The sequence below is a fragment of the Plasmodium malariae genome (assembly GCF_900090045.1).
Source record: "Plasmodium malariae genome assembly, chromosome: 14".
NCBI classification, from domain to species: Eukaryota; Apicomplexa; class Aconoidasida; order Haemosporida; family Plasmodiidae; genus Plasmodium; species Plasmodium malariae.
Genome location: NC_041788.1, coordinates 896,844 through 919,009, shown reverse-complemented (window position 1 = coordinate 919,009; position 22,166 = coordinate 896,844). Strand labels below are relative to the sequence as shown.

Genomic DNA, 22,166 nt, shown 5'->3' with positions numbered 1-22,166 from the left:
ACGAACATTTACATGAATATGAAATATTTACGAAAAACGAAACAGAAGTATATTTCGTTTTCTTTTTTTTTTTTTTTTATTTTTTTTCCTTGCTAATCTAATTAAAAATTTTGTCTTAATTTAATGTATTTTATCATTATTATTACTATTATTATCACTATTTATAACCCCTCCCGTGTTTTTTCATTTTTGAGGCTCCTTACATACATATTATGTGCAATTAAAGCCTTTACATTTTTAATTCTATTGACAACATCATCTATTAGGTCGGTGAAAACATCAAATTGTTTTATTACAATATTAGACAAAACTGCTTGTTTTACGGAATCTGGTAATATTTTAACGTGAAAAGCATAAATACAGCAATAACCATAATTACTTTCTACTTCAGCATGGACGACATCATTTGGTGTAATAGGTCCTATACCACCATGAACAACAGATATTTTTACATTATATTTTTTTTGGATATTTTCAAACTCGTCTAAAAAAATATCAAACATTCCAACGTAGTTAGTTCTGATTATAATAGGTATTACAGGGCAATTTTTTTCTGGTAGTTTAATATCTTCATTTTGATCTACTGCATTTGTGTTATCATCTGCTTTTTCATTTTTCTCACCATAAAGATACGCATTAATTTCTTCTTCAGTTAGTTCTTCTTCCCCTAGAAGTCGTCTTTTCATAATTTCATTTTTCAATATCATTTGTTTTTCATAAAATAATTGTCTTTCCTTTTCAATTTCTCTCTGTCGTGTTTTTCCTCTCCAGCTCTCCATAAGTTTATCATTTCTCTGAAGTACTTTTTTCGTCCACGTTTCTTCGCTTTCTTCATAGTACCAGGGTTCATTCAATTTGTTCATATTTTCGCGCCAGTTATTACCTTCATTTTGGTTATTTGCATTATGTGAAGTATCTGGTTTTTCTGAGCTTTCCTCATTCAATGATGTATCATACATTGTGTAAAAATCTTTAGAATATTTGTTTTTTCTTCCCCTGTAATTTAATTCTAGCTCTTTATCAGTAAGAACATTTGTGCCTTTAGAATAATTATCTTCTTCATTTTTCACCTTCTTCCTCTCTTCTTCCCCTATTCGACATACTGCCTCTTTGCCTATATTTTTCTGTTCCTCTTTCATTGTACTCCTTTTTTCCATCGAACCGTAAACTTTATTTTGCAAAGTAGCATAATCATAATCTGTTCTTTGTCCTTTATTGTCAATTTGGCTTACAGAATTATTGTCTAATATGTTTGAGGTATCACTATCGAAAGCATATTCGTTGATAAGAGAAGAGCTGGAGATTCCTGGATGAACAGATTGTTTGTATCCATCATTTTTATGGCGATCATTTTGTGGGTTGTAATTTTTCTGGTAGCAATATTCCAAATGACTATTTTTAGAATAATCCAACTTTGTACTGTTGGGCTTTTCCCTATTACAAGGCTGCTTCTCCGAAGTGCCATTTACCTCCCCTACAGATAAGGATTCATTGTCAAGAGAATTACATTGCGGGTTATTTATTGGGTTCTGGAAATATAGAATTGTTTTTTCTTCAGGCACTAAAATACTTTCATTATTATCTTGTTGCATAAGTATAGTTTGTATTTTTTGTTTTTTATTATTTTGCACTTCTTCATATTTATGTTCCTCTTCTAACTCAATTTGTACAAAATCGTTTTCTTCTTTCCTTAGTTGAGTATTGCTCTTATGAAATTCTTGCACAGATACATCTTCAAATATTTTGTCATTTTGTACCCCAAATTCTTCAATGGCTTTTCTTTTATCAGACATTTCAAGTCTATTTTCGTAAATATCCTCTGCGTGAAACTCATTTTTTTTCATATCATTTTCCCATGAAACTTTAATTTCTTTACCACTAACTTGTAATGTTGTTAATTTTTCGACCATGAGTCTGTATTGGCATAATCTGAAAGCATTATTTTGTGGAAGAGTAAAAATTAAGTCGTCTGTTGTTGCATGCCCACTTTTTTTTATTCCTGATATTTGAACTGCCATACCTATAGATGCATAATTGCAGCATTCCTTATAGTTACTATTAAATTTATACATCTTTTGAATCCTTCCATAAGCTGAACCACATATAAAATAACTGCCTTCAATGAAGAAACCATTTCTTACAATAACATGAAGGATCGTGCCTTTACTTGAGTCTTTGCTTATGTCTACTACAATGCCCATTCCAAATGGGCTTTTATCCAGCGCTAGTAGAAAATCGGATTTTCGGATATACTTTTTTAGTAAATTCAAATCGTCATTTCTCTGTACTTTGGCTTTTTCCTCGTCACGGCTGCCGTCGACACGTGGGCAGTCGTCCATATAGCTGTTGTTAACACCCAAACGATCATCCATATAATGGGTATAAAAATCGTTTACACTATGATATGGTAAATTTATACTCTGTGATATGAAAAATATTCTATTAACTAGCTTGTCCAAATTATAACCATTTAAGGATGATATAGTGATCGAATTTTCAATTTCTACTGAAAAATTATGTTTTAAATTACCATCATCAAACATCTTTACACATTGCTTTTTTAGCTCCGCTTTTACTATAGATTCATTACCCCCATATATATCAGCTTTATTTAAAGCAAAAATAACAGGTATGTTGAATTTATCAGCATATTTTATTGATTCTTCAGTTTGTATTTCTGCTCCAACTTCTAACGAAATTAAGATAATAAGGATATCTGAAAGGAATGCAGCTCTTCCTCTAAATATTTGAAAAACTTTATGTCCAGGTGTGTCTAGAAATGTAAACCTATAAGGACCATATTCAAAATTTATAGGTTTTATATTTTGTGTAATGCACCCAGCTTCACTTAGAGCCAAATTATTCTTTGTTATTTTGTCTAGTAGTGTAGTTTTCCCATGATTTATATGTCCTATTACGGAAACAACCGTATAGTAATTTTGCCTTTCATTAGATGAGCTATAGTAAGCACTGGGGTGCGCCAGAAGACAATCGTGCAAACCTTGCGTATGATTATCACTGTTGTCGTCAGTATGACTAACACAGATACTATTGTAGCTGCCACTATGGCCCATACCACTACCATTGTCATTACCACATCTATTAATACTGCCCTGATTTGATAAACTTATTTTTCTCACGTCTCTCGTTAATGTATTTGCACCTCCACCCATGTTCACACCTCTTTCCCTATTACAATATAACCTTCCATTTTGGTGCATCAAACTATTTTCATAATATTTTTCAGCTTCGTAAGCATTTTTATATATGTCCATGAGAGACTTATCAACTCTTTTTCCCTCTTCACAAAATATCTCTACTTCAATAAGCTTTGGTTTAAACTTAAATAATTTACTAACATATGCTGCAACATTGTAAGGTATAATTACATTTCGTTTGTTTACTGTTTGGAAGATCCTATCATCTGAGTCTTTCCATCTGTATTTATTTCCACATTTATAAACATTAGCAGCTTTAAAGCATGTTTCATAATTTATATTTAACATTAGTCTAAGTTCATGTATAGATATATAGGGAGGCAATAAAATTATGGGGGATTTCTGCTTTCTTCCTTTTACCAGTTTTTCTCTAAATACTCTTCGACCAACAGGTATGTACTTCCCTTTGTATAGGAGCTTATTGAAGAGAAAAATCATTTTTTTTTTTTTTTTATTTATAATAACTCATAACATGTTTTCCTTTGAGCGTACATGTGAGAGCACTTGAGCATATAAACAGGGTGCTCAGGAGTAGAGTGAAGAGAACAAAGTAAACGAAGTCAGAAAAACAAACAAATATGTAAAACTAAGGGAAAGGCATTTTTACTATTCCGCAAAAAACAAAAGAAAAAAAAAAAAAAAAAGAAATACAAATAATAAAGAAGAAAAAAGAAAAGCAAGAAAAGAACAAAATCTACAAAACAACAACGTGTTGGCTTATTACAAAAGAGTAGTTGTAATTTTCCACTATTTTACAAAAAAATGTGGAGGATAAGATAAGTCTCAATCAATTTCTCATTGCATTTTTTGCATTATACCACTTTCACAATTGTCATAACTGTGTTTGGCTTGGGTGTATTATATTGAAAAAAAATATATATATAAAATGTGCCACAAGTAAATTCGTAAAAATCAGCGCGTAAAAATGATTTCGTAAAAATGAACTCGTAAAAATAAATGCCTACGAATAAATGCAAAAAAAATAAATAGCGTAAAAAATTGCATATTTCTAACCGAGCACTTATTTTCATTTTCTCTAATTTTAAAAATTTTTTCTTTATGCGAAGTACCTTTTTTACTTTCATTCTTGCAATTAGAATTCTGTGTAATTACCTGAATAGAGGTAAACAAAAACGCATGCAGTGACTATGCAAATGATAAATACGTACGTTTGCTATTTAGAAGAGATGTATTAGTGGTAAAATAAACTTCCCATTAATTAGAAGTGCAAAGCTGTGATAACATTCCGAGGGAAAACTTTTACTGCATCTGTTTGATTGCTTAATATTCATTTCTCTTTGAAGCTTAGTACGTAGTATGAATAGTCGATGTGTTTGCAATAGTAACACCGCTACTACTGTTACATCTACTGCTACTGTTACTAACAGGAACAGTAACCATACCATTCGTGAGAGCCTTCAATGAGTCTTTAACGTTTCACGGGAAATAATTAACAATATGGGCACTATAATACAAAAATTGGATGCTGCAAAACCGAGGGTTTTGTTCTTCTTTCAGTGTAATAAATATGTCCATCACATCATTGGTATTAATAGGGATAATGAACATAAACATTTTGAAATAATAAATAATAAAATATGGTGCATGTTCAATCAAGTAAGGGGTAAAAAGAATAGAAAAAAAAGAGAAAGAATAAATTTAACCGAAGAACAAAAAAGTACAAAGTTGAAGGTGCCCCCTATACGGCTAGAAGATAGAACAACAGTGTGTGAACCACCATCAGTTATTAGTAAAAATATTAAAAAAGAAATTATGAAACTATGTGTAGGAAAAGAAAAAACAAGAAGACACTTCAGTTTTAGAAATAAATATAGAATAAAGAAATTGTTAAGTATTACACATGATAAAGAAAATATAAAACATAAAAAGAACCCTAGTACATTTATAACACCCTTAACCAAATTGCAACATGAATCAACCTTACCAAGATCATTAGACCATGACAGATTTAATTTTCCGCATACCTTTCATTATTCAGTCATATGGCATGGATCTTCTATAGTTGACCATGATGAAAATAATATATGTTTTTTCAGTTCAAACATAAACGATTTATCCTTATCATCAAGAGAAAAGAAAAAAATTACTCAGGTATTAGGGGAAGAACGAGTAGACAAGAAAAAACAAATAATATATTTAGAAAGCAATTTTTTTAATACCTATAACCACAATGCAGCGTACCTGGGGGACGCGATACAGCTTTTAATGAAAAGAATTAAAAGTTTGTAGAGTTTCTACAGTTTACAGTGTTTGTTGAGCGGAGTGAGTGGGGGTCGATCCTTTTGCTGGGTAAATTAGTTTGAGGTCAAAAGAAAAAAAGGGGTGTATGCACGGCTACACTAACGGACAGACGTATTTGCAGCCATGTAGATCAAAATATGGCGAAGCAAATAAAATGAACAAAATTGAAAAAATGTACAAAATGAGCAAGGTATACCAAATTAACTGAACAGAAAGGGGTAAAGCATCTACACATACAAAAAAACATAATCAAGACAGCCTGTATTGAATGTACTTATCAAGGGTTTCATTGGAATATTTTAGTTCATCGAAATTGCGCTTTATAACCTAAAAAAAAAAAAAAAAAAAAAAAAAAAGGAATACAAATATATGGTGAATAATGTTAATATTATTCCAAGGGGAAGTAGTTAAAATTATTTAATAAATTTTTCCTACTTTTAATTCTTCATCTGTGATTTTCATAGTAGGTATATCTTTTGCGATTAAGTCAAATATTTTACTATGCTTAATTTTTACACTAACAATATTTTAGGGGGGTTGATGAAAAATAAAAAAAAATGTACATATATATATATATATATACATACATACAAGCATACACACATATATATTTATTTACGCAATAGTCTTAATTCAACTTATTGTTTCGTTCATCAGATCCATCGTCGACCTTACTAAGTATAAATATATTTGTATATGCTTATAGTTATATATACACATTTCGCATAAGTAGATATTATGTGCAGAAATAGCCCATTTGTACTGCTAGTTTTTTTCGCTTTTTTTCTTTTTTTCTTTTTTTCTTTTTTTTTTTTTTGTTATTAAATTAAAAATTTTTAAGACTTACTTGGAATAGGAATTAATTATTTTTATAATAATTTTGGCGGGAATAGTTATATCAGTGGTTAGGGCACCATAAATATATATAGAAGCTATTTTAAATAATTCAATATTTTTATGCCTTATTTTACTGTATGCTCCAATAATATGTACATAAGAAATGAGCAGTCTGTATAATTCCTTTTTAGTAAGTTTATGAATAGTACTTTTTTCTTGTTCATATAACTTTATTATTGCGTCTGCTATTTTATTAATGAAAACTGTATTTACCTTGTTATTAAAATACGTATATGATAAACATATTACGGACAAATCATGAAGGGAATAAGTATGAATGGATGATAATATTATATCAATACTGTTTTCATATATTTTACTATCATTAATTTTTATTTGTTTAAAATAGTTTATAATTGATGATATTTCCTTTGGTGTTAACTCTTTATGTAACTCATAAAATTTTTGTTCAATTAATCTCCATAAATACAAATCATGTATTTGATAAGTTAGTGCTTTATGACTTAACCTATATAACAAATTTCCATTTTTACAGTTCTCTATAGATCTGTATAATTCATACAAGTAATAATTTGAGTCCGTATTTTTTATATTGTATTGTGTATAGCTAATAGATTTCTTCAAAAAAAAAAAGGAATTGTAATAGTGTTTCTTTTTAAAAATGGTACATTCCCTGTAAGAACTGCTAAAAAAGTGGAGCATCTTTTTTTATTTTTTTTATATTTAAATTTAAGAAAAAAGGGAGTACCTCCCTGGAACGCCGTAATTGTATTATATTAATAATTTACATGGAAAGTAAAGTAAATAATAAAACAAACTTTTTCTTTTGTGTTCTCGTCTTTTCTTGGCGTAAAAAAAGGAGGCTTAAAATTCAGTGTAAGTATATATATATATATATATATCCAATTATTTATTTTGTATTTTGTATTTTTTATTTTATTATTATTATTTTTTTTTTCTCCCATTTGATAATGTGTACAAACGCATACTCATACAAAAATATACGCTAATATGACATTTTACATTTGAGTAAAATATTTTGGAAATGTTGAAGCACCCCCACAAAATTAAAAAAAAAGAAGAAAAATTTTTCATCCCAATTTCTCCTTTTGCAACTGCGAAGGTCAGCGAAATGGAAATGGAGTGAAGCAAAAGTACGTCAAAGTAAAAAAAAAAATATATAAATGGTTTTTCGTTTTCATTTTTTCGTTCTTTTATTTTTTTGTTCTTCCTTTCTTTCGTTCTTTTATCTTTTTGTTCTTCCTTTTTTTCGTTCTTTTATTTTTTTGTTCCTCCTTTTTTTCATTCTTTTATCTTTTTGTTCTTCCTTTTTTTCGTTCTTTCTTTTTTCGTTTTCATTTTTTCGTACTTCCATTTTTTCCTTTTCATTCCTTCGTACTTCCATTTTTTCCTTTTCATTCCTTCGTACTTTCATTTTTTCCTTTTCACTTTTTCGTACTTCCATTTTTTCGTTGTTTTTTTTTTTTTTTTGTTTATTACATAAATGGTCCGTTTTTGACAAAATGTCCAAAAAAAAGGCAGCGAACTGAGTAATTTTTATTTAACTTCTTACTGTATAATAAAATATGGAAGAATAAAAGAATACTACACACATACAAATGTGTACATCATATTTGTACTGTTACATTTTGTTATTCGTAATATGTGTAGGCGTTTCATATAATGCACACACGATATAATTGATTTGCTTATATATAAAAGTAAAAAAGCGTATTGAACATATTGCTGTGTGGTTTTTATCTATTATCATTTATATGTGTGTAAAATGAAATATATGTAATTTTCATGTTTGTATATTTTTCTGTATTTCCTTCCTTTTTAATTAACAATAACCCACATCCATGATATATCTGTTATCTTATCATGAACATGTCAAAAAAAAAAATGTTCATGGGGAATTAGGGGCACGCATACATATATTATAGGCGTATGGGCAATTGTGTGATATATATATATATATATATATATATATATATATATATATATATATGTATACATTTATGTATATATATACGTGTTAACATACATTCGTGCATGTGCTTATCTATTTGCATTTGAGCGTTCAAAAATGGATATCAACTTGTACATCCACAGTATTGAGATAGAATTTCCGACAAACAAAAGATACGTAAATGCGAATGAAGAACAAGAGGAAAAAAAAGAGGAGGTTAAAGAAGAGGAAGAAAAGGAAGAAGAAAGAGAAGGCAAAGGAAAAGGAGACGAAGAAGAAAGCATAGTTTACTGTTTACATATAAAGGTAGAAGACAATGTAGATGAACAAAATAGGCAAGGAAAAAATGTGAAGTTTTATGAAACACCTTGGTACATGAGCATCAAAAAGGACAACAGCGAAATATGTATGATGTCCTACGAAATGAACATTTCATATGCCTTTAATTTGCTAGAAAAATACGTAAGAAATTTTTATATATCACCAAAAAAAAAAAAAAAAAAAGAGAAAAAACGACATTGAATTGTTCTGTGTACATTGTATGGGACATATACTTGTATATATATGTATATATATATGTATATATATGTATATATATGTATATATATATATATATATGTATACATATATAAATCTGTGGGCGCATATTTTTTTGCACACTTGGGGCGTTATCTTCAATACGCATATTTTTTTACGTATTTTTATTATTTTTTTTTTTTTTTTTGCTTATGTTTTACTCGCGCAGGAAAGCCTAATTTTGTACGTGCTGAGGAAGAACTTGAAAAACGACAAAATCGAATATGTGCACAGAAACGAGTTAGATATAAAGGACAAAAAATATTATGATAATACTAATTGTATACATTTTGAAAATGATGTAATAAAAGGGAAAATAAAATTATATTTAAAGAATGGAATAATATACAATCATTTATTAAATAAAATAAAGTCAGACGATTTTTTAAATGATGCATTTTTAAAAAAAGAACAAGTGCCTAAAATGCAACTCAACGAAAATGATGAAAATATGATTATACGTAAAGAGAATATAGAAGAGGAGGAAAGATATCAAAACGATTTTTTACAAGATAAAATGATTATTAACGATTTTAAGGATTTGACAAAAGAACGAAGAACATTATACTGGGTTTATTTAGATGACAATAATAATGAGCAAGGTCCATTTAATAGTTATGCAATTTTGCACTGGGTAATGAATGAATATTTTGAAGATAATACTTTAATAAGATTACACGATAAGAAGAGGTTTTATAAATTATATCAAGTTATTGAATATATTGAAAAAAATGTTTTATTAATTACACAAAATGGTAAAGTGCAATATGGTGAACAACTAGGCCTCATATCGGAGGACGGGCTGCATGGCAATATGAATCAAAAAAACGAAAGGCATCTTTTTAATGAGGCACAAAAGAAAAATACGGAAAATTTAGAAAATGCGCAGAATGAGCGAAATTTCCAATCAAAGGGTACAATAATTAACGATTATGTAAAAAATGAAAATGACTCTGAAAATTATTTCGAAAATGTAAATGGAAAAGAGGATAAAAAGAGAAGAAGCGAAAGGGACAACCAACTAGTGCATGCCCATGAATCTATAGACCGAATTTGTGATGGTGGAAATAAAAATTATGACGACAAATTAGGAATAAAAAAAAATGTAAGTGATAAAAAAGACAGTAAAAAGGAAGAACAGCAAAACATAGACAACCGAAACCATGATTTTAGTAAAAATACCAAAAACTCAAAAAAAAAGAATCAAGTAAAAAAATTAAAGAAAGAAATTAAAAAAATAAAAGAAGAAATGATTAAATTAAAGGAAAAAAGTTATAGAGAAAAATGTATCATTTATGATTCTATGGGGAAGGAATCTTATTGTTCCATGTCTAATGGAAACAGAGGGGTGGATCAAGAAGAAAAGAAAAAATACTTTAATCATAGTAGTATTGATATCATTGAAAATAAATTATTTTGTAACACACGGAATAATATATGTATTAATGGTAAAGAAAATAGTTCGGATGATAAACATGTTAAGGAAAATTTACGCAAGAATGACTATTACTATAACGATGAAGATGGTACTAACAATAAAGGAAATATATTAAGATCATATAACGAAGAACGAAGAAATAGCGCAAATAATTGTACTCGCACATATGATAAGGAGAACATACAAAAGGTACTTAATGATATTAATAAAGAATTTAAAATAAAAGAAAATTTTGAAAAAAAAAAATGCATTGATATTGCCATGAGTAGCATAAATCAAGCGCAGAAATGTCTGTTGAATATTAAAAAAAAGAAAATGACTTCTTACCTAAATAGGATAATCAATTTGTCATTTCATGATCAAGCTATTTATATTAGGAATGATCAGACAGAATTTATTGATAGTACGTACATGGATAAAAAAAAAAAAAAAAAAAAAAAAAAAATGGAAAAACGGGAGAAGGGTGCTTCATGTAATTGTACCAAATGCATTCATAACTCAGGTAAAGGCAGATCATCATATCCTTTTCCAAATTGTATAGACCCTGACAGTTACATATTAAGTAGTAGAGGCGAACAAATAGACAAACGGATGTATTTAATGTCTAACAAAGGATTATTTAGGGACGTTTTAGGAGTTATGCCAAAAAAACAGAAGGAAAGAGATTATATAAGAGTAATAAATTGTAGCTCTAAATTTTTGGGAAATAATGAAAAAAACAAGAAAAAGGGCAAAAAAGTGGAAGATGTGAAAGATGTGAAGGAAGTGAAAGAACAAGCCAAAACAACAACTACCTTATGCTTTAACATTAGAAACAATAGCTCAGAATTTATATATACTTATAAAGTAAGTCACGATATGCTTATGCGACGTATCATATATTTGCAATATAACGTGAAGAAATGGTTAAGAAAAAAAAGAAAACGTAAAAAATTATGTAATGCATGTTCTCATAATTATCGTAATTTTACTGACAAAACGCAGAATGGTATAAGCAGTGAAAAAGGAGTTGATGAAGGAGAGCAAGACAAAAAAAGTAAAACTAAAGACGCTTTAAATACAAAAAGGCATACAATTGCAAGAGAGTACTCATTAAATAGCAAAAATGGGATTATGTACGAAGAACGTATTAACATATTAGAAAGGAAAAATGGGCATAAAAACGAAGGAAAAACATCACCAAAATTTTCACTTTTACATAATAGGGAAAAAAGTAAGGATGTGAAATTTCATAGTTTAACTAATATCCCATATATTTTTAAAAAAATTAATGACATGAACAAGTATAATGAAGACAAGTTGACTAAAAAATTTAGAAAAAAGAATTTTGATGATGTGTTTGATAATTCTCTCATTCATAAATATGAATATGGAAAAAACGATATTCCTCTAAAAAGAGAAGATGTGGAAATGATTAAGGAATTATATGGTATCAATTGTAATGAAATAAATACTGAACACAGTCATGTAAATATAAAAAAGAAGTATAATGTGTACGATCCGTTGCATGATGTATTAATTAAATATAAAAAGGATGAAAATGAAAACATTATGAATGATAATACTGCTGATCATAAAAAGAATGAACCGTATGTAATTAATTTAAACAAATATAACTATCTAAAATTAGTAGACAAAAATGATATAAAGGATAAAAAAGATATTTTTTTGAAAATAGTGAACAACTTAAAATTTGACAACATATTAAATGAGAAAAAAAAAAATTGCAAGTTGCAAATAAATTTCAAAAATAATTCCATCATGCCCATGGAAAATATTTTACACAGAATAAAAGAAAAATCTATCAATAGAGGTAATATGGTAGGGGGAAGCCGGGACAGCATTTGTGCTGGTATTAGCAGTAGTAGGCATTATAATAATATTAATAATAATAATAGTAGTAGTAATAATAATAATAGTAGTAGTAATAATAATAACAGTAGTAGAAATAATAATAGTAGTAATAATAATAATAGTAGTAGTAATAATAATAATAGTAATAACCATGAAAGTCATAAAGACAGAATTAATTGTAAATTAACTCAAATTAAACTTCAAAATAAGGATACATTTTTCTGTGAAATCCCTGATAAAAACGAAGAGAAATTAATTAATTACTCTAGTAGGAAAGATCATACCAACTGCTTTTTACTTCCTAATTTGAAGGATAATTATTTAAAAAAATGCTACAAGGAGTACGTGCGATAACAGGTGTTATCCGGATAATGATTTTAAAAAAATTGATCATCCATTTGGTACGAAAAAAACAAGGGAGCGCCCTTTTACGTAGAAAAGAGGGTTAATGGTGCGTACGTGCCGTATATACCTTTACACATGAAGAAACAAAATAGTCTATATATATATATATATATGTATACACTCATTTGTATATATATGTATATGTCTATATGTGGGCACGAAAATGCTTACATAATTGGGCTCATACCTTTTCTTTGTATTTGATAACTTATATAAATTTATTTTAACAAATACGAATGCGTAAAATGCATTTTTATAATATTTATTTGAAAATTTTAAATCTTTTTTTTTTTGTAATTATTACAAGTATGCCCATATTAATGTTAATGAATATTTTTTTGTGCATTTGTTTGAGCAGATTCCCCGTGTTCACACGGTTTGCCTATATGCATACATGTGTGCACGCATGAATATGAACATATACATATAAGCATTTACATATTTGTTCCATTTCATTTTTGTTAAAACTGGAAAACTTTATTCCTTGAGAATAAAGCGTCTTTAATGTGCTTTCTTTTTTAAAATGTTCAACACACAAAAGGTAACAAAAAGTGATTTAAGAAATCTGTAAAGAGGATTATAAAAATTTTGAAATTGCACATTTTTTTTTTTTTTTTTTTTTTTTTTTTTGCGCTTATTCCAAAGTTATTTTATTTAAAATGAACGTGCGTAAATACATACATACATGTTTATATGCGTTTGTGTAAACGCATTCACACGTAGACCTATACGTATATATAATTTATATAGATATGTACAAATTTACATAAAAATATATATTTATTAATATTTTAACTAACAGATAAAATTTTGCATAAATTCTTTTTAGTGAAATAAATTTTAAGCCATATATAAGGCATGTGCTATCTTACGGGAAAGATTATTAAAACCTATGTCATTTGTATTTAAGCTTAACAAGTCAAAAAAACACTATGAATGTACAAAAATATATCGCAGATTAATAATGGAGCCTATCATTGCGGCTTCATAATCAATTTATGGCATTTTTAAAACAATTCAACAATTAAACGAATGAAAGGATTTATAAATAAAAGTAACATGTGCATGGAAAAAAGTAAGAAATAAATTACATATGTATTAATGTGCCGTTAGAGAATGTGTTAAAAATGGTGATCGATAAAAATATATATATATATATATATACACGTATATATATATGTATATAAATGCGTTGCTTGACCTAATTTTATCTATATGATGCGCTTCCCTTTCAAACTCGTTATTTGAAAAATAGTTAGCTCAACCTTATCAGACAAATTAAACGCATAGTCATACTTCTCATATATAAGGAATAGCAGTTTTTTTTTTTTGGGATACATCTTTTAAAAGGTTCGAGTTAATAGTACCTGGTCCTAATTCATAACCACATTCATAGCCATATTTTAAAATATTTTGTAAACAGCTATTTATTTTTATGGGACTAGTTAACTGGAGAAGCAACAACTGTTTAATTATAGAGGGGTCATCATATGCATTGCCATCTACATTTGACAAGACAGGGACTTTTAACTTTTTAAAATTTATTTGATTTAATACATTTTCTAATGTTTTCCTAGCTGGGAACATATAAGATGAGTGGAATGCACCAGATATTTGTAATTTTTTTGTAAAAATAGCTTTATATTTTTCTTTTGCCAATTTATTAAGGTATTCCATACTTTGTGGTTTTCCACATAATCCAAATTTTTTATCTGTCATATAACTAACAATAAAAATATCATCTTTCATTTCTTTATTAACATCTTCTATTAATTTATAAATAGTATCTAATGTTAATCCAACAATTGCAACTGTTGTCATATCATACAATTTTGCACAATTTTGCATAGCTTTTCCTCTTTCTTTTGTTAAATATACCCCTTCTTCAAAAGGTAAGGATTCTGAACATGTTAAAGCGGAATATTCCCCTAATGAATAACCCATACATAAGTTTAATTTCATAAGTGCTTCATTATTTTCATATTTTAATTTTTCATACGCAGCAATAGATACTGTATAAATAGATGGCTGTGCAATTTCTGAATTTTTTAATTTTTCTATTGGTCCATTTTTAATTACATCCATTAAATTATAACCCAAAATTTTACTTGCACGATCATATATTTCTTTTGATTGCTTACAATTATTATAAGTATCTAAACCCATAGATATATATTGTTCTCCTTGTCCTGGAAAAAAAAAAGTGTATTTGGAGCTATATGATTCTATTCTATATTTTTCAAATTCTTTTAATTTATTTCTTATATAATGTTCGTTTTCTGATGATGTCAAAATTTGTTCTGTTTCATTGCCAATACTTTCCTCTTTTATTAGCCTTCTTCTAATATTCTTTTTATTGTTCCGATTTCCTGTTGATCCAATTACAACTGTCTCTTTCCTTTTTAAAATGAAACTTTCACTATTTTTCGAGTTCCATAATATTGTTTTTACTAGTAATAATAACAAAAGACGGTTTCTTAAGTGCATATTGTTGAACTGTACCAAGTGATATTTTTTTTACTCACACAAAAGAAGAGAAATATATAAATATTTATGTATGCATACGTGCAAACATATATATATATATATAAATATATGTGTGCTGTTCCCAAATGAACGGCATATTCAGTTAGCAATGATGTAGTTTTTTACCTTTTCCTTTTAAAATACAAATAACATATTTTTTTAAATGTCAATTTTTAAAAATGTGCATGTACATTACGTCGTCGTGTGTTAAAATTGGTGTAACGTTCCCCTAATTTGCTAGTTATGTAAACTTCTGTGCACAATAATGTATACATTCAGGTATACATTCGTGTACACATTCGTGTATGCATTAGTGTATGCATTCGTGTATGCATTCATGTATGCGTTCGTGTATGCATTAGTGTATGCATTCGTGTATGCATTCGTGTATGCATTCGTGTATGCATTCGTGTATGCGTTCATGTATGCGTTCGTGTATATATTTGTGTTCATATTTGTATGCCTGACTACAAATAGTTCCTACAGATTATTTCTCACATATGGCTGTATGCCTTTAATTTCTCTTTTTTCCTTTTTATGTTTACATTCACATTTATATTAACATTTACACATATGTATGAATTATAAAGTGTATATTGTTAGAGAGGTTCATTTTTATTACTTAAGTACATGTATCATATTTCCTTTTTCAAATTTTCCAGTAATGTTGTTATTTTTACTTTTTTGCTCAAATTTGTTCTTTTTGTTAATTTCAGAAAATATCAAAAAAAAAAAAAAAAATACCAAAAAAGAGATTGTGAATTAATTTATTAATTCAGTTTTGATACTCATTTATTTCTCAAATTAATAGTAAGGCTTTTTACAAAATAGGAAGTGGCACATTTATATGCACATACATACAATACCATCTGTGTAGTGTTATACCCATCCAGAGAGAAAAACAAAAAAAAATGTTGAAACGACAGTTTACGTGCTTAAATGATGCATAAAAATTATGTTATACATTTTAGAAAAATAAAATAAAAAACATATATATATATATATAAAGCACATAAAAACGTTGTAATTGTAAAGGATACATCTTTATCTCAAAATGTTGGATAAGGGAAAAAATGTACATGCCTCCATGTAGGGCACATGTAGTAAAAAATAAATTAACAGAAGGACATATCATGAAAACGATTAATTGTAAAATATGACTAATTTGTAAAATTAATCGAAATGCTTATTAACTATAAAATTCACTTGGAATTTGCTCTTTGCGTCTTTTCCTAAGTAAAAAATAAATGCATTTTCAGATGATTACTTGTTAAGTGTTTCTACTTATTAAAATATGTAGCATTTTAAAATAATGACAAAATTGATTCATCTATTTATATAGTCATTTATTTATATATTCATCTATATATTTGTTATATATATATATATATATATATATATATATGACTTCTTTAAAATGTATATGCCATAATGGACAAAAAATAATCAAGAATAGAAATGGCTTCTAGCTCGAATAATTCCGCTTATACTTCTTTACAGTTTTTGTAGAATAATTCTCAATATACACAAATATTTTTTAATGATTACTGAGAGAAATTATTTATCGGAATACTGTTCATATGTAGTACATTTTAACTACCAATTTTTTAGGCCCTATTTGGAAACACCTAATATATATTGACCACGATGGTATATGTGTACAGGTACTTGCATATATGTAGGTATGTGTACATGTGATGTCCTACCAAATTGGAGGCACGAATAAAAAGAAATAAAAACATGCATTTTTATGAATTAATAAATATTAATGAGTGTTACTAATTTATTATTTTTATCTTTTAAATTAAAAAATTGTAACTAATAAAGTTTTACAGTGTGATGCCTCTGCACCCTTATGTAGACAGAAATTGTCTTTTATTATTTCCCCTTTTGATATTATACCTCTTAATTTTGCACTACACCTTTATATACCTAAATTGATAGCTGTCTTTGAAAAAAAAACTATTTTGTTTTATTTGTGTTTGGTAATTTCCAAGTTTTTTTTTTTTTTTTTTTTTTTTTTTTAAACAAATCCAGTGTTATTTTATTTTATTTTATTTTTTTAAAGGAAAAATCCAATTTTTTTTTTTTTTTTTTTTAGTCTTTTCCTTTTATCCTGAACTTTTGTATTAATTTGATGTATTTCATTTTTAGTTATAATTACATATATCCCTTTTCTTTTATTTGACTCTTTTTTTTTTTTTGATTAATTTTCCTATTCTCAAGAAAGAAATATAACGCCGATCTTAACATATAGCAATGTGCATAAAATGCAATAATAAATTTTAATATACAATAAATGGAGGAGTAAATGAAAACTGAAATGAAGGTGTGCATAAGAACTGGTAGTTTATATATGTGTTCCCATATATAAATATATATTATATATATATATATATATATATTATATATATATATATACATACGTATTATTAATGCATTCGTTAAATAACGCAGCAAAAACTTTATAAAAATAAAAAATTAAGGGATTACTTAAATGTTCATACGTATATACATACATATGTATATATATACACATATATGCGAGTTGAATATGTTTACATTCCTTGGGTGTATGGGAGCAAATATATATATGCCACCCTTATTTATAATAAACAAATGAAAAAAAAAAAAAAAAAAAATTAAAAATAATATTGGATTTGTCCTTTAAAAAAATAAAAAAAAGAAAAGAAAATTGAAAAAAATGGAAAAAAGGTAGAAACAAGATGGAAATAAAATGGAAATAAGGTGGAAAAATATAGAAAAAATGGAAAAAACAGGAAAAAGTAAATTTTTCATTAAAAATCAAGGCATGCACAAAAATAAATTTTTGTGCTGTAACATGAATGGGAAAAAAAGAAGAGACGTAAATGCATATGAACTTCTTACACTCTTTGAAATAAATGGCATATTCTTAAAACATTAAACATACATTAAAGAGGAAAAAAAATTATGGTGGGAAAATAGGATAATGGGAAAAAAAGATAATGAGTATATGGGGTAATGGAAAAATGGAAATATGGAAATATTGATTAATGCTCAAATATATGATATAAACAAAAATACAAAAAATGATCTTAATTTAAAATTTCACTTCTCAGTACTAAAAAGGTGGTATTATAATATATACGTCATATTTTTTCATCCACGATAAGTAGGCGTGTGTGTACTCTCACATAAATATGCATACACATAGAAATACACACACATATACAACCATGCATATATTTATATATATATATATATATATATATGCACAACGTATCTACTTTTCAACCAGGTTACGCAACCCCACAGTTATCTCCTCCTCCAGGGCTTTGAAGTATTTTTTAAAGTACTCATCTGTATTCTTAGGGGATTCAAATTTCATGTGGGTAATTTTGTTAATGGTAGGTCTTAGAGTATTATATATAGAGCCCCATCCAATTTTTCTTTCCCTTGAATCATATTCTTGCAATGTTCGCAAGCATTGTCCATAAAAATGGCAAATGATTTTCATCATACCTACAGTTTTTTGTAAAGGACACATGTAATCATAATCACTAAATGCATTTTGTTGAAGGAAATCTTCTCTAATGATTTTTGCAACTTCCATTACAACCTTTTGATCTTCTGATAAAGAATCTTTTCCTACTAGTTGTACGATATCATTTAAATCACTTTCTTGTTGTAATATATCACTTATTTTTTGCCTTAAGGATAAAAAGTCTTGATCAAAATTATCAAAATATTGTTCTAATTGTCTAACATATTTTGAAAAAGAGGTTGACCAATTAACTGAAGGGAAATGTTTCCTTTGTGCAAGTTTTTTGTCTAATCCCCAAAAAGCTTGAACAATAGACATAGTTGCAGTAGTAACAGGATCAGAAAAATCTCCACCTGGAGGTGATACAGCACCTACGATTGTTATTGATCCCATGCGAGATGGAGAACCAATACATTTGACTTTACCTGCACGCTCATAAAAAGAAGCTAATCTTGCACCTAAATAAGCTGGATATCCACTATCAGCAGGCATTTCAGCTAATCGTCCTGATATTTCTCTTAATGCCTCTGCCCATCTACTTGTACTATCTGCCATCATAGTAGCATTATAACCCATATCACGGAAATATTCACATAAAGTAATACCAGTATAAATACTAGCTTCTCTAGCTGCAACAGGCATATTTGAAGTATTGGCTACTAAGCATGTTCTTTGCATTATTCCAACATCTTCATTATCTACTTTTGTTGTTAATTCAGGAAAATCTGATAAAATTTCAGCCATTTCATTACCTCTTTCTCCACATCCAACATATATAATTACTTCACTATTCGAATATTTTGATAAAGCTTGAGATACACATGTCTTTCCACAACCAAATGCACCTGGAATAGCACAAGTACCACCTTGTACTGTTGGAAATAATGAATCTAAAACTCTTTGTCCTGTTAATAATAATGTATCACCTGTTACTTTTTCTAGAACAGGTCTAGGTTCTCTTACTGGCCATAAATGAGATAAACCATAAGTAAACTTTTTCCCCTGATATTCTAATTCAAATATTTTGTCTTTTAATGTATATGTTCCATCAGGTGCAATATACGTAACACGACCTTTAGCATTAGGTGGGGCCATAATTTTATGTTCTTTGAATAATTTATTTTCATCTACATATCCAAACATATCTCCACCTGTTACTATATCATTTATTTTTACATTTTTATCAGCATAAAAATTCCACTGTTTTTCATGATCTAAAGAAGTCATATCAATTCCTTTAAATATGTACACATCACCACATACATTTGCAATTCTTTCTAATGGTCTTTGAATACCATCATATATGTTATCTAATATTCCTGGTCCTAATTCTACAGATAAAGCATTTCCTGTTTTTGTTACAGGATCTCCTACAGATAAACCAGATGTGTCTTCGTACACTTGTATATATGCATAATTCCCTTCTAATCTTATAATTTCCCCTACTAATTTGTTCCATCCTACTTTAGCTAGCTCGTACATTCTTGTCCCACTCATATTCTCTGCTATAACCAGGGACCCTGCTACTTTGTAAACTATACCAGGTTCTTCATTTTCAGTTGTTGCTTTTGTCATTTTTCGGAAAAAAAAAAAAAAAATATATATAGCAAGTGTAAAGAAGTAGACCGCTTAGGGACACAAAAAAAGTGCTATTGGAAAAGTGTAATAAGTAAATAGAGATATGGAAATGCAGATGGCAAAAATGTAATACGTAAAGCGTAATAAAAAATAGGTAAGAATTACGAGTACCCACAAAAAAAAAAAAAAAAAAAATGTTATATAAAATGTTGAAATTTGTGTAAATAGAAGGTGTACTTCCCAAAACAGTCACATTATTGAATAATTTACAAATATGCTTAAATAAATAATTATACACACATATATCTTTATAAAATTATCAAACGCTTAATAAGGAAAAAATTTAATCTTTGAATTGTCCTTAAAAATGGTAAACACAGTTCTCATTTTTATTTTATCTTGTGAAAAATTATTCCACCTTAAAAATGCGTAAAATGTATTTATGCCTTCAATTCCGCAAAAAGGAGGCAATATCGTGTCACTGTAAATTTTATGTAATTAGCACGTTCGTACTTTCGTACATTCGTTGCATTCGTTATATTCGTTTCATTTGTTATATTCGTTTCATTCGTTATATTCGTTTCATTCGTTATATTCGTTTCATTCGTTATATTCGTTTCATTCGTTATATTCGTTTCATTCGTTATATTCGTTACATTGGTTTTTCAAACATATATCTGATATTTAATATATATATATATATATTATATCATATCACTGTTTTTTCTTTATGGATAATATATATAAAAATGCGTATTTTTCAAAACATTTTAAAATTATTTCCTTAACTGCCTCTTTTGCATTGTATTGTTTCAATTCCTTATTCTTATTCTTATTCTTATTCTTTTTCATATCTTTTTCTTTTCTTATCTTTTTCTTTTCTTATCTTTTTCTTTTCTTATCTTTTTCTTTTCTTATCTTTTTCTTTTCTTATCTTTTTCTTTTCTTATCTTTTTCTTTTCTTATCTTTTTCTTTTCTTATCTTTTTCTTTTCTTATCTTTTTCTTTTCTTATCTTTTTCTTTTCTTATCTTTTTCTTATCTTATCTTTTCTTTTTTAACACTTTAAAAATTTACCCATTTTTGTTCATACGCATTTGTGTCAAAAAAAATATTCATTGTGCCTTGTCACATATGAAATTTGCTCTTTGAATTATTTTAAAATTTTTTCTTTTACCTTTAACCAAAGTAAAATATATTAAATATGTGTGAACGTATCTATATATGGATCACTGAATGAAAATATATTATGTGCTTTTAAAATTTTATGTTAAAATTATAATCTAGCATTTTGGCAATTTTGCGCAGTGGTCAAGTATTTGCTTATGTGTATATTAATGTGTATGCATTTGCACACGTATGCGCTTACGTATATATGCATGATACATATATATAATACATACACATATATATATATATACATATATATATATTACATACGTTTTATGATTTTTTTTTTTTTTTTTTTTTTTTTTTTTTGGCTACACTATTTTTATCATTACTGTTCAGTCGTTGGGTATATAATACATAGCAATTATTATAAGAAAGTGGATAACTTTTTTTTTTTTTTTATTTAAAAAATAATTATAATTTTTTCCATATTGAAAGAAAAAAGAACATTTCAAGGCGAAGGCAGTAGTGTGCTTTTTTTTCTTAAATATACATCATTACACTTATTTACACATTTTTGCGAGTGCATTTGAATATTTATAGCAAAAACAGTATCCGTGAACAATTTACATAACAATTGAAGGTTAATTTATACGTCAACTCGATAATTCATTTATCTGTAGGGAAAGTCTGGCTATATTATTTTATGTTAATATAATACAATACAATAAAATATAATTTAATTTAATTCTATACAATTTTTTTTTTTTATTGTGTGAGAACAAAAACAGCTGAAATGAATATTTGAGTTATTTCTCGGAAAAATGTGTACGTTAAAATATGT

The 22,166-nt window shown here is 27.5% G+C and overlaps 6 protein-coding genes across 6 annotated transcripts; 2 read left to right on the top strand and 4 right to left on the bottom strand.

Moving 5' to 3' along the window:
- Nucleotides 1-161: 161 nt before the first annotated feature.
- On the bottom strand, nucleotides 162-3,656 carry IF2a (translation initiation factor IF-2, putative; the record flags this gene model as incomplete). The annotated part of the gene is made up of 1 exon (XM_029007843.1): nucleotides 162-3,656. The coding sequence occupies one exon, from the start codon at nucleotides 3,654-3,656 to the stop codon at nucleotides 162-164; it is 3,495 nt and encodes a 1,164-aa protein (XP_028864192.1).
- A 1,020-nt stretch (nucleotides 3,657-4,676) lies between these two features.
- On the top strand, nucleotides 4,677-5,468 carry PmUG01_14029000 (mitochondrial ribosomal protein S35 precursor, putative; the record flags this gene model as incomplete). The annotated part of the gene is made up of 1 exon (XM_029007842.1): nucleotides 4,677-5,468. The coding sequence occupies one exon, from the start codon at nucleotides 4,677-4,679 to the stop codon at nucleotides 5,466-5,468; it is 792 nt and encodes a 263-aa protein (XP_028864191.1).
- Nucleotides 5,469-5,729: 261 nt separating this feature from the next.
- Nucleotides 5,730-7,040, bottom strand: PmUG01_14028900 (conserved Plasmodium protein, unknown function; the record flags this gene model as incomplete). Its single annotated transcript, XM_029007841.1, has 3 exons — nucleotides 5,730-5,807; nucleotides 5,916-5,997; nucleotides 6,328-7,040. The coding sequence occupies 3 exons, from the start codon at nucleotides 7,038-7,040 to the stop codon at nucleotides 5,730-5,732; spliced, it is 873 nt and encodes a 290-aa protein (XP_028864190.1).
- Nucleotides 7,041-8,427: 1,387 nt separating this feature from the next.
- On the top strand, nucleotides 8,428-12,532 carry PmUG01_14028800 (conserved Plasmodium protein, unknown function; the record flags this gene model as incomplete). Its single annotated transcript, XM_029007840.1, has 2 exons — nucleotides 8,428-8,772; nucleotides 9,056-12,532. The coding sequence occupies 2 exons, from the start codon at nucleotides 8,428-8,430 to the stop codon at nucleotides 12,530-12,532; spliced, it is 3,822 nt and encodes a 1,273-aa protein (XP_028864189.1).
- A 1,350-nt stretch (nucleotides 12,533-13,882) lies between these two features.
- MCAT (malonyl CoA-acyl carrier protein transacylase precursor, putative) lies at nucleotides 13,883-15,070 on the bottom strand (the record flags this gene model as incomplete). The annotated part of the gene is made up of 1 exon (XM_029007839.1): nucleotides 13,883-15,070. One exon carries the CDS (start codon nucleotides 15,068-15,070, stop codon nucleotides 13,883-13,885), a length of 1,188 nt encoding a protein of 395 aa, XP_028864188.1.
- A 3,304-nt stretch (nucleotides 15,071-18,374) lies between these two features.
- On the bottom strand, nucleotides 18,375-20,210 carry PmUG01_14028600 (V-type proton ATPase catalytic subunit A, putative; the record flags this gene model as incomplete). The annotated part of the gene is made up of 1 exon (XM_029007838.1): nucleotides 18,375-20,210. One exon carries the CDS (start codon nucleotides 20,208-20,210, stop codon nucleotides 18,375-18,377), a length of 1,836 nt encoding a protein of 611 aa, XP_028864187.1.
- Between the last annotated feature and the right edge of the window lie 1,956 nt (nucleotides 20,211-22,166).